The following is a 12,458-nucleotide window of genomic DNA, read 5'->3' on the forward strand; positions in this document are numbered from 1 at the left end:
ACGCGGGGGTTTATCTTTCCAAAGGAATTTGGAAATATATGAATCCAGAGATCTGAACCAATCTTGTGATGGTTTGTTAGGGATCATCAAAAATAAGTAATTTATTTTTGGCAAGATCATCATTTTTATAGTGGCGACCCTTCCCATGAGTGATATGGGTAAAGATTTCCATCTAGTCAGATCGCCTTCTACTTTCTTTAGAAGTGGGATGTGGTTTAGTTTAGTTAAGTCTGAAAGCTTAGGAGAGATATTAATACCTAAATATTTAATATTTCCGGATTGCAGTGGGGCAGAGGAAGAATTATGGAAGGAGCAGTTAATGGGGAGAACTGTAGATTTTGGCCAGTTAATTGAATAATCTGAAACTCTTGAAAACCAGTTTATTAAAGTAATTACCTCAGAGAGGTTGGTTTGTGTGTTTTGCAGAAAAAGCAACACATCATCCGCATAGAGACTGATTTTATGTTCTATGTTCTTACATTTTATGCCCTTAATTGTTGTAGCCTGTCTAAATGCTGCTGCTAGAGGTTCGATAAAAATTGCAAAAAGTGAGGGGGAGAGTGGGCATCCCTGTCTGGTGCCCCTCAGGAGACAGAAGCTGGAGGATGTCTGGTCATTTGTTCTGATACGAGCCGTTGGGGAATTGTATAATATTCTTATCCAGTTTATGAAAGAGTTTCCAAAACCAAATTTGTGTAAAGTTGCGAATAAAAATTTCCAATTAACTCTGTCAAATGCTTTTTCTGCATCTAGAGATAATATTATGGCTTCGATGTTTTTATCGTATGAGTAGTCTATTAAATTAAGTAATCTACGAGTGTTTGTTGAGGAGTGCCGACCTTTTATGAAACCAGTTTGGTCAGGATGAATTAAGAGGGGGGTCATTTTCTCTAATCTCTTTGAGAGAGCTTTGCAGATTATTTTAAGGTCTACATTTAAAAGAGAAATTGGACGATAGCTTGAGGGAAATAAAGGGTCTTTGCCTGGTTTTAGCAGGAGACTAATGTTGGCAGAATTCATATTTGGTGGTAGTCTGCCCTTTTCCTCGATTTCCTGCAACATGCTGTGGAATACTGGTGCCAAAATTGTCCAGAATTCTTTGTAGAATTCTGCAGGGAAGCCGTCTGGACCTGGAGCCTTATTATTGGGCATACTTATCAGGGCTTCCTGGAGTTCACTTGGCGTCAGTGGCGAATCCAGTTCCATTGCTTGACTGTCTAGTAATTTTGGAAGAGTTACGTTGTCAAGAAACAGATCAATTTCATTTTTAGATGGGTTTATTTGTGGTGAGTATAAAGTTTCATAGAAATCCCTAAAAATGTTGTTTATTCTTCCAGGATCATATATTGTGTTCCCCGATAAATCTTTAGCAGCACATATAGTTGTTTTTTCTTTATTTATTTTTAGCTGGTTAGCTAGAAATCGACCTGATTTGTTACTGTGTTCAAAATTCTGCAAGCGAAGTCTTTGTATAAGGAATTGTGTTTTTTTATTAATAGTTTCATTTAATTCTAGTTTTGTTTTGCATATTTTGTTCAATGTTTCCTGATCTTGGTGGGACGCGTAGGCTTCTTCTAGTGATTTGATGTTTTTTTCTAATTCCTGAATATTTTTGTTTTCTTCTTTCTTTTTGTGTGATGAGAAAGAAATTATTTTACCTCTCATCACAGCTTTCCCTGCTTCCCATAGAACAGAAGCAGATATTCCGGGAGTGTCATTAAAGTCTAAATATGAAGTCCATTCCTTTTTAAAGTATTTAATAAAGTCTTCATCTTTAAGTAGTGATATATTAAATCTCCAGTTTTTACTTGGCGTAGTATTATTCTTGTGCATTAGTGTTAAAGATACAGGAGCATGATCGCTGACAGCTATAGGATGAATCTCAGTGTCTGAAATGTCACACAGCAGTGAGCTGCTGACCAAAAAATAATCCAGACGAGAGTAAGAGTGATGAACATGCGAGAAAAAAGTATATTCCTTACTGGTGGGGTGAAGAGAGCGCCATGCGTCGCAAAGACCAAAGTCGTTCATATACTGTTTGATTATATTTGTGGACTGCCAATTACGCTGAGTTCCTGTTGTGTTGAGCCTATCCATTTCTTCATTTAGTCCAAGGTTGAGGTCACCGCCAAGAATGAGTGTGCAATCAAGGTGTTCAGAGAGTGCACTAAAAAAACCGTGGAAGAATGAGGGTTCATCAACATTTGGACCATATATACTAACAATACATAGTTTTTTGTTCAATATTGATAGTTTAATAATTAGAAATCTACCCTCTGGATCTATAACTGTATCGAGTACTGTAAAATTAACATTTTTATGTATTAAAATTGCTACTCCCCGTTGTCTAGAATTATAACCGGCTGCAAACACGTTAGGAAACTCAGGTGTTTTAAGTTCATTTAAACCTGTGACAGGTTTGTGAGTTTCTTGTAATAAAACAACATCTGCCTGTAGTTTTTTAAGCTGGTTAAATATTTTTAACCTCTTTCCTCTGGTGCCAGCTCCATTTACATTCCATGTGACAAACCTCAGCATGCCCTTAATTGTGCATGTATGTTTAATGATGTATGCTGGGTGTTTCGTTTAGACAGGTGGAGAGAATATGGAAACATCCCTTGTTTATAAATAGAAAGAGAAAAAGAAGTGTGGTGAGAGACTCCATAAGTCTGACTATGTGTGTGTGAATATTCACTAATATGAACAAGCGTGGCTTGCTTATGTGTCCTGCAAGTCTGTGCGTGCTGTGAGGCTGTTGTGAATGTGCTGCCGTTGAGCTGATGTGTTTGCGTGATCGTGTTGTGAAAATATGGAGAAATAGAGGGTGTTGTTTGTAGGTGAGTGGGGAAGTAGGTGACCACAGCAGTGAAAGACAAGAGAAAGAAAGAAACCACATGAACTGTGAGCGACAACAAAAAAAAGGAAACGAAACGGAAACATTCCAATTAAAGCAATGACGGAGGGTGACGGTGTTATATCTGCTATGACATCCTACTGATATTACTAGGTTAAACACATTTTAAAGGAGAAAGTGTGAATGAATAAGAAAAGAGTGTAGCGGGTTCTTATCTGGAGTGCAGTCAGTATAACCACGGTGTGGTGCCGGGGTCGCGGTACAGCTGTCCGTCCACGTAGAGCCGGTCCACAGCGATGACAGCACGGGAGCCTTTCTGGATAAAGCTACGTCGGACTGGGAACAGGACCTTGCGTCGTTCCAGGATCTCTTTGGGGAACTGGTCGTTCACGCTGAAGTCCGTTCCTTTCAGCTCTCTGCCGCGACTCTTCACCTGTTCCTTCTGTTTGAATTGACTGAATTTGGCCACAATAGGCCGTGGTCTCCCGGTCCGCGACCGCGCGCCCCCCAAGCGATGTACTCTATCGAAGTCGATGTTCTTTACGGTGTCCTCCGGCAGCTTCAGGTGGATTTTAATGAAGCTTTTCACCGTTGCCTCTGCGTCCTCTCCGGCAGTTTCTGGAATACCAGAAAACACAAGATTATCTCTCATGCTACGGGCTTGTAGATCGATAACGGACTCTTTTATTTTTTTATTTTCAATGTTTAGCTGGGTCACGTTATCGGTGAGAGATTTAACCGACTCCCGTAGCGTGGCATTTTCAGCGGCAAGCGTTTCCACCTGCCGCTGGCTGAATTCCAGGGATTCTCTCAGAGATTTAAATTCCCGGTGTAAGATCTCCACCAGGGACAGCCTCGCATCGAAACTGGACAATCGCTTGTCGATTGACTCCAGGATTTCTGCGATGTCTTTGCCGGCAGGCGATGTTGTACCGGGGGAGTCTGCCTGGCGACTTCTCTTCGATGACGGCGTCTCGATTTTGGCCGGGGAAGATGCACTCTGGGCCTTATGCATTACTAAATCTTGAAAACAGCGGTCGATGTAATCTTGGAGAGCGTCTAAACTCTCCCCGTTGTCCTCCAGGGTGTTAGAGATGATAAAACAGATGTTGTTAGTTATATGACAATTGATTAGTATATTTGGTAATACTGAAGCTTGGAAAAACCTTTGTTAAACTCTATGCTACCATTTGCTTTTTCTCCGCCAAAATCTCCGGCGTCTGACGTCACCTACAACATCACTTCCGTCACTTACCTCACTTCCGTCCGTCCGTTCACTAATTAATATTTATAATACTAATTGATTAATCTTAATCTTTATTTTCCAAATTCTTTGTGCTCCTTTTATCCATTCAGTATTTCTGCTGCTGCCATGATTCTTTTCAGACAAAAATTCATACTTCTTGATATTCTTTTCCACCCAGTGCGGTGTCCAATTCAACCGCTTTGTAAGAGATCATCAACAAGGGTTAGGGGTGTATCTAACCCTGACCCTTCTGTGCAGTCACTCGGTCTGATGGGCAGTATTCTACACATAATGATCCCACAGCTGCACAAACTCCAAGTCCTGGACTGAGTTTGATCATAGAGTCTGATTTCTTATTCACTCAGGGGTCTTCTGGTGATATTCTGATGGATGTCTTTCTTTGTTTTAAACAATAATCTAATGCCTCCACCAACATGTTACTTAAGCTGAACTTCATTTGTGGCAGGCAGAGCTAGGACCCAAACATGACATAATGAACTAAAAGAGGCAGCTTTATTCAATGTACAAAAAAATAACTCTTGAAAACTAAATACAAGAAAACTAAACCAAAACTAGGAACTAGGAGTAGGGGTGGCTGTAGCTCAGGTGGCAAAGCAGGTCAGCCACTAATCAGAAAGTCGGTGGTTCGATCCCAGGCTGCCTCCTGGCTGCATGCCAAATATCCTTGGGCAAGATACTAACCCCATGTTTGCCTACTGGTGGTGGTCAGAGGGCCTGGTGGCGCCAGTGTCCGGCAGCCTCGCCTCTGTCAGTGCGCCCCAGGGCAGCTGTGGCTACAATGTAGCTTGCCATCGCCAGTGTGTGAATGTGTGTGTGAATGGGTGAATGACTGAATGTAGTGTGAAGCGCTTTGGGGTCCTTAGGGACTAGAAAAGCGCTATACAAATGCAGGCCATTTTACCATTTTAACTAGGGAAACAAGGAGCACAGAGCCAGGACCATGGCACCATCAGCTCCTCCATGACTGTGAGGTGAGTGAGCTCCAGACCTGAGATTACACAGCTCACATTGATCATATTCATCTGGGAGACAAGATGGGAAATGTGAAATAGTTCTGTGCTAAAAATACTGCAGGTGTCATTTTTTATTGAGTTTGAAAGTTTGAAAGCTGACAGTTTACAGGGTGAGTTTAGTTTCAGTGTTTTGATCATAATATTATGGAAGGTTTTTATCTGGGGCAGATTCTCATAATGAAGATATGTTTTACATTGTTTACCTTTGAGCTCAGTTTTAGTTCACTGTAATAACTCTGCATGACACAGAGAGGTGATCTGAACTACCATATAATGCTGTGGCAGGCAGGATGAGGATCAAATGCAGTATTGGATACACATGAGGATAAACTCAAAAGTCTTAACAAAAGCTTTATTTTGCTGGAAAACAAAAACAGAGCACTACAAAACAGAAACCTATACTGGAAAAATTTAAACTATCCAATCCAACTTTATTTATGAAGCACTTTAAAATACTCAGCACTGGACTAAAGTGCTGTACAGTGATCAATCAATCAAATAGAGCAGCAAAAAACAACAACAACAACAAAAAAAAATCCCAAAACCAAACAAAAAACCCCCAGAGAATACAAAAAAATTAAAACAGCCCTATATTAAAAAAACAAGATAGCACCGAATCAACTAAAATTAAGTTACAAGGGAAAAAGGAGCAGACTGAAACCTCACAGCTATGAGGGAAGACACAACAACGGGCAGAGAAAAACACAGGGCTTAAAAGCACAAGGGAGTAACGAGGGAAGTAGAAACACATGGAGAACACAGCTGGGAAAGAAACTGAAAACACTAACATGGGACACGAGACTGAACTTGGAAGAGTTGCAAAACATTGGATTTCTACAGAGTAGAAATGTTTCTGAACAGTGAGCGAGGTAACAAAAGTGTATCAGTCAGTTTTATTTGTCATAATTTTATTTTATGTTATTAGTTAGTTAGTTTTATATTACTTAGTTATAATCAGAGATGGGCAGTAATGCGTTACACGCGTTACTGTAATCTGATTACTTTTTTCAAGTAACGAGTAAGGGATTACTATTGTAAAAACAGTAATTAGATTACCATTTTCCGTAGGAACGCTGCGTTACTGAGTTACTAAAACCGTGATTTTTTTGCGAGAATGTCTCATGACAGTGACGTAAGCGAGTGCGACGTTTGTGACAACAGCTGTGTGCAGATCAACAATGGATCATATATCGAGTGCGGGACAGACTATGAGCGTGCAGCGTTTAAAGCGTGGAAGTACTGACCTTACTTTGAGTTTGATTTCATAAAAAGTGACAAAAACATTACTTTGTTTCAAAAGTAATCAGTAAAGTAACGGGATTACTTTTTTGGGGAAGTCATCAGTAATTAGTTACTGATTAATTTTTTCAAGTAACTTGACCAACACTAGTTATAATACAGCTAGTTCTGTTTTTTTGTTTTATTTAACTTTAATAACCTTGGTATAGAACTTTAAGAATTTGATCAGGCCAGCATTTAGATACATTTGGCTTAACTATGATATATAGTTCGGTCTCGGTCGTTGTGTCCTTGGGCAAGACACTTCACCTACCGCCTACTGGTGTTGGCCAGAAGGGCTGATGGCGCGATATGGCAGCCTCGCTTCTGTCAGTCTGCCCCAGGGCAGCTGTGGCTACAACTGTAGCTTGCCTCCACCAGTGTGTGAATGTGTGTGTGAATGGGTGGATGACTGGGTGTGTAAAGTGCTTTGGGGTCCCTAGGGGGGACTAGTAAAAGCACTATACAAATACAAATACAGGCCATATAAACATGATGATGTGCAATTTATTATGTGATTTACTATTTTTCACAGCAGAACACAGCCTGTAAAATCTAACAAAAATTTGATGTGCAGTTTCTGCTAATGTCCAACTGGAGGCATCATCAGGCCAGCAAACAGCAACACTGAAGCTCAGAAAACATTCTTTCTTTTTCTAATTTAAGTTCTGCACTGAGATGTAACTGTGCTGCAGGTTATCTTCAAATTATGTGATTTTCAAATGGAGTCTGGTATGAAGTCAGGTTACTGATTAAACAGCCTACGGAAAATATGAGCTGACCATTATCCAGTCAAGCTCCATTCAAAAATATAGTCCTGTTACACATTACCAGAAAGGAACACAGAGAGTGATGATTAAAGAGTTTTAGGTATTGATGCTCTCACTGTGAGCACCCTGCTGCTCACCTGATCAACAGACTCTTAAACACTGAAATGTCTCCACAAAGAATCTAAATATGAGACTGAATGATCAATCAGACTCTGCTGAGTATTTTTAACTTTCTAAGTCACATGAAAACCTCATAGAACTCCATTATTAAAAACACAGTTCTTGCAAGTTTTGTTTCCTACAGTGAATGTGAATAAATTGTTTTTTCAACACAAAATACTTCAAAATTTCTTGTTTTGTGTTGGTGAACAGAAACTCCAAAAGCCTGCACATTATCTATAGGTTGAAAGTATTTCAGGAGGAAATATGGAGAAATGTTTCTATAGCTGTACTGCAGCATGACTACATGTGAGGTCTTAAATAAATAAATAAACTGAGCAGTTCAGCAAATCTGAATAAAACTTCTGACTGTAGGGTTCTGAATGACAGTTGCAGATCTTCTATTTGACCTTCATGGAGTTTGGTTAACGACACACTTTAAGAATAAAAAGTTATAGTAAAACTGAGTGTTTTCTGAATTTTTCTGAATTACAGAGACTCAGATTATTTAAAGGTTTAAATGTTAAGTCAGAAATTTAAAAAAAAAATCATTAACCAATCAAACATTAAGCTCTCAAACTGCTGTTGTGAATCTAGGGGAAGTAACCTGCCTAGAAATGTTAAAATTCTCAATGAACATCTGCATTCATGCTGCATTACACACTCACTCACTCACTCAGGTTTCTGTAATGGTGGGGAGGAGTGTGTGCATGTTTCCTTTTGATATATCTCAATCAGCTGAACGAAGACCAAACAGACGCTGTGTAAAATAGAGAGGAGGGGGGAAGGAGGAAGGCAGCAGGGAGGCAGAACAAGTGACATCGCTGACTTCAAACGCCTTTCATAACATCCTGTCTACAGGCGACCTCACAGCGATGCTGTTGTTTCCAGTCAACCAATCACATTCTGCCTCTGCCTTGAGAGGAGGGTGATAACCCTCCTGACTGGGCCTGACTGCAGTGTGTCTCTCTGGAAACAGTGATGTGCGAGCTGGCCCACCTCCTGACAGCAGCAAGGTAAAGACCAGCACTCTCTGAAAGCCACAACATCACCATCATGGACCCTATCATCAGTGTTCTGGAGCTGGTGGGGGTTCTGATCTCAGCGGGGGCCTGGCTCTGCTCTCTGGCCACCACCCTGATGTCCTCATGGCTCACACTGTCCAACTTGCTGGTCACAGAGACTCTTGGGGTGGGCCTCTGGGAGACCTGCGTGCTCAATCAGCAGGGAACACTGGAGTGTAGGCCCTATGACAGTCTGCTGGGGCTGCGACCAGAGATCAAGCTAGCCCGGATCCTCATGTGCACAGCGCTAGGGGTAGGAATGCTGGGGCTTTTGCTTGCCATACCCAGCCTCCACCTTGTCAACGGCTGCCGGCAACAGTTGGAGGACGTGAGCTGTAAGAGGGCCCTGAAGGCAACCAGTGGGGCATTGTGGCTGGTGGCAGGGATCCTGGGCCTCATCCCAGTTTCCTACATCGCCCATGTGACGGTCGAACAGTTCTTCGATGAGTCAGTGCCTGACATGGTCCCACGATGGGAATTTGGGGATGCTCTGTTCTGTGGTTGGACGGCCGGCGTCCTTCATCTAGCTGCAGGAATGCTGCTGCTAATTTCCTGTTTTTATGTGCAGAAGTTAAACAGTAACAGACCCGTTGATGTCCCTCCGGTCCTGACAAAGCTAGAACCTGACTCCATGAGAACCAGATCTGAGTATGTCTGAGACCACCTCATAAAAAGGCTGCTACAAGTCTTCTTCAACCTTTTCTGCATCTAAAACTAAATGTTGGACTACCACACTTCAATTTGTGGCTCTTGAGATCAGATTGGAGTATTTCAGCGAATTTCCAGAAGGGATGTTACATTCCTGATTTTGAGGTTGTATCCAAAGAAGAGGTTAAAAATTTTCTTAAAACTAAACTTTACCCAAACAACTGTCACAACTAGATCTGAATAGAACAACAGGGAGGTCTGAGGTTGCTCCTCTAATTTGACAAAGTGAGACCAGATCAGGAGGTTCAGTCCAAACCTGCAGTAAAACAGATGATTTCTCTATAGAATTTCGATGGTTTCAGAGGTTTGAAAGATATAAGTTTAAAATGTTCTTGATCACAAACAGATGTAAATTTCCTTCTTAATCTGTTAGGAGGGATGGCGTTTCTCTCAAATAAAGCTTCAGACTAAATCAGAGTTTGTTTTTATTTTAATTTAACATCTAAAAATAACATCTAGGACAAAGATGTTCTTGCTGTTTAACTGCTTTGGTAGTTTAAACTAAAGAATCAGAGAGAAAATAAATCAGATCATTTTGTCCTGTTGTTAATTTGACTGCATGTAATCACCTTAAAATGATGAGAGATGCCAGTTTATAGTTCTGATTTCGGATGTTTATGAACAGCAGAAAAAAAAACCAGTGAACAATATTTGAGCAACACACCCAGACCTTCACGATCTGTCGAGCGTTTTATTCCCTGCGGTGACTTATCTTTGTTTCAATCATTGAGATGTTTGCTTTAGTTTTCCTGGAGCCAAAGAGATGAAAGCTGCTGCGGTTTCCTGCTTTATTCATTTCATTTAAACACTTTATGTAGTTTTTATTGTTAGTCTTAAGGCTGGATTTCATCTCTTTTATTGATTTTATTTGGAGACAAGGGAAGACAAACTGTTGTTTTTGTGGTTAAAGCAGACTGAAGCAGAGAATAGATTTATTGATAATAGAATATAAAGATATATATCTTTTATCTTTAAACATGAAGGTCTGTGTGAGTTATGAAACTGCTCAACTTGTTTGTAATCAGTTTTGTTCAATCAGATGAATGATTTGTAAAAAGGATTGAATGTATGAATGTGCGCAGCAAATGACTGCAAATAATAAATAAATACTCAAAGTTTCATTTAATGTGTGTAAAAGAAGTTTTTGTGGACATTTAAAATGTGAGAGAGTAAACAGACTCACTAAAACCTTATTACAGATATACAGACAAAGTAGGACAACCTCAGGCAGGTTATCATATAAATACAGTCATAAATCAACACAACTGAGTTTTATATTTAAAGACAAAAAAAATAATTAAAAAATATGATTTATAAAATGAATGAAAATAGAACAGTTTTTGTTTTCAAAAAAGGGGGAACCGCGAGAGACCTTCAGCGACTCACACATGCAGGAAATTAGTAAACTATGAGGAAAGAAGTGGGCAAAAGAATCTGCAACGGTGAGCTGTTTTTGATTTGGGGGGAGTTTTCAAGCGGACCACGGAAAGGGAAAACCTCAAAATACGATGCCTAAATTAAGGACTGTCGTGGGAAGGACTCTTCTGTCCTTGGGTTTATGGGTTTTAGCACTTTGTACCGAAGCAAAGGCTGCAGAGGGGACGCCCGCCTGCAATGGGGGCTGAGCTCAGGAGCTGTGAGGAGGTTGTGTCCCTGGAGGTGGTCTGGTTGAAAACTCCAAATGGATGGAGTATGTGTTGTTTAAGAGAAAGAAAGATGTCAACAAAGAAAAGAGGCTGATTTGTGTGGGATGAATAATGAGAAGAGGGGTGTTAAATGTGGAAAAGTGGTGTTTTTACTGAATCAGAGAATGAAAGTGTTAGTGAGTAGTGATGAAAATGATATTAAATAAATGTTTTAGTGTGTTAGTACAGGTGGCTACGGAACTGGATCAACGTCCTCCACAAGCACAGTGGCCGGAGCAAAATGATAGCTTAACTTAATTGGAACCGCATCCAGTTGTGTTTTGGCTGAATATTACACAGCATCACTCCATGTACATCTTAACCTGAAGAACAAGCTTCGAGGACAATCAATCTCTCCCTGAAGACAAAATGCAGTTCGAGAGCAACGACGTCGACTTCAAGAGTCGACAATGTGAACACACAGCAACACTGCCCTAAACCTTAAACCTTAAAGGGTTGAGCAGCATGTACAAATATGGAAGCATCAGTTATTAATTAAAGCCAGAATCAGTGACTGCAGCAGCATTGCATAGCAGGTTCTAACCCCTACAGCATGTTATTTCACCTGAAAGCAAGACATTTTTCTTGCGATTTTTCTGGCAGATTTTTGGGTTTTGTTTTAGTACCAGGCCGATTTTGCCAGTTAGGTTTGGGTTGTTTTCTTTTTCTAAGAGAAAGACTGTTTTTTTTTTGTTGTTGTTTTTTTTTTTTTTTTGGGGGGGGGGGGGGGGGGGGGGGTTGGGGGGGTTTACACTTAGAACCGGGCCTAATATGTTTTTTTGTAACAGTCCACTTAGGAAAAAACATGCCAGGTATCATCCCTCTGGGGGTGATATTTTGTGTGTTGGTGATTTAAAAGCAGGCCTGCAAGATTGGGAGTAAAAGGCTATAAAATGCTTTAATTCTGAGCAAATATAAGGTGAGCTTCTCTAGATTACAATGGCTTCTGAGGAAATTCACCTACCTAGGATGCTGACCATATTATATGGTAAGTCCTGTGTTTAAAAGGATTGTAGTGATTCAATCCCTTTCAAAAGCAATAAGAATTGTTCTTATTTTTGTAACATTGCTGCCAGTGGATATTTACATTCGTGCGCAGTTTTCCACTATCAGCAATGACTGGTATGAATGCATGTGACTGGACGGTGGCTGGACTGATGATGTGGACCAGGGTTTTAATAGTTTTGCAATTTTCATTAGTTTTTATTTTTATTTCGTTTTGACTTCAGATTTTCAATTTTATATTAGTTTTAATTAGATTTTAAAGGGAGGGGGGGTGAGTGTGTGCATATCAGTGTATATGTATGTGTGTACGTGTCCAGAGTTCAGCTGAGACAGTGTTCTTCGCCCTGCTAGGCTAAGTAAACAGTCTTCCAGCCAACCCAGGTGGCATTGCATGGAATGGGAAGGAACAGACTAAAACCAGTCGTTATCAGGGAGTTTTTGTTCGGCTCCAGCCTTGAAACCGCAGCTGGCACCGAAAGGGTATCCGCATGAAGTGATGGTGCTTTTTACTTTAGTGCGAACAGCTCATATGAATTTCAAAGCAGTTCTAAAGTCCAACACTGGTCTCTCAATCTCCCGTTGGAGAGCCGCAAGCTTCGCCATACTTGCGCTCTGTGATGTTGTCATTCTTGTGCTCAAAGAGCCGATTCTGAGA

At 40.6% G+C, this 12,458-nt stretch overlaps 1 protein-coding gene across 1 annotated transcript; it reads left to right on the top strand.

Moving 5' to 3' along the window:
* Positions 1-8,258: 8,258 nt before the first annotated feature.
* Positions 8,259-10,220, top strand: LOC146546974 (claudin-24-like). The gene has a single exon (XM_085264047.1). It carries the CDS (start codon positions 8,398-8,400, stop codon positions 9,061-9,063), a length of 666 nt encoding a protein of 221 aa, XP_085120173.1. The 5' UTR covers positions 8,259-8,397; the 3' UTR covers positions 9,064-10,220.
* The last annotated feature ends 2,238 nt before the right edge of the window (positions 10,221-12,458 follow it).

Source organism: Mchenga conophoros, linkage group LG23, assembly GCF_057382185.1.
Source record: "Mchenga conophoros isolate Kocher_MC1m ecotype Shallow Benthic linkage group LG23, M_conophoros_male_GT1.1, whole genome shotgun sequence".
Taxonomy (NCBI): domain Eukaryota; kingdom Metazoa; phylum Chordata; class Actinopteri; order Cichliformes; family Cichlidae; genus Mchenga; species Mchenga conophoros.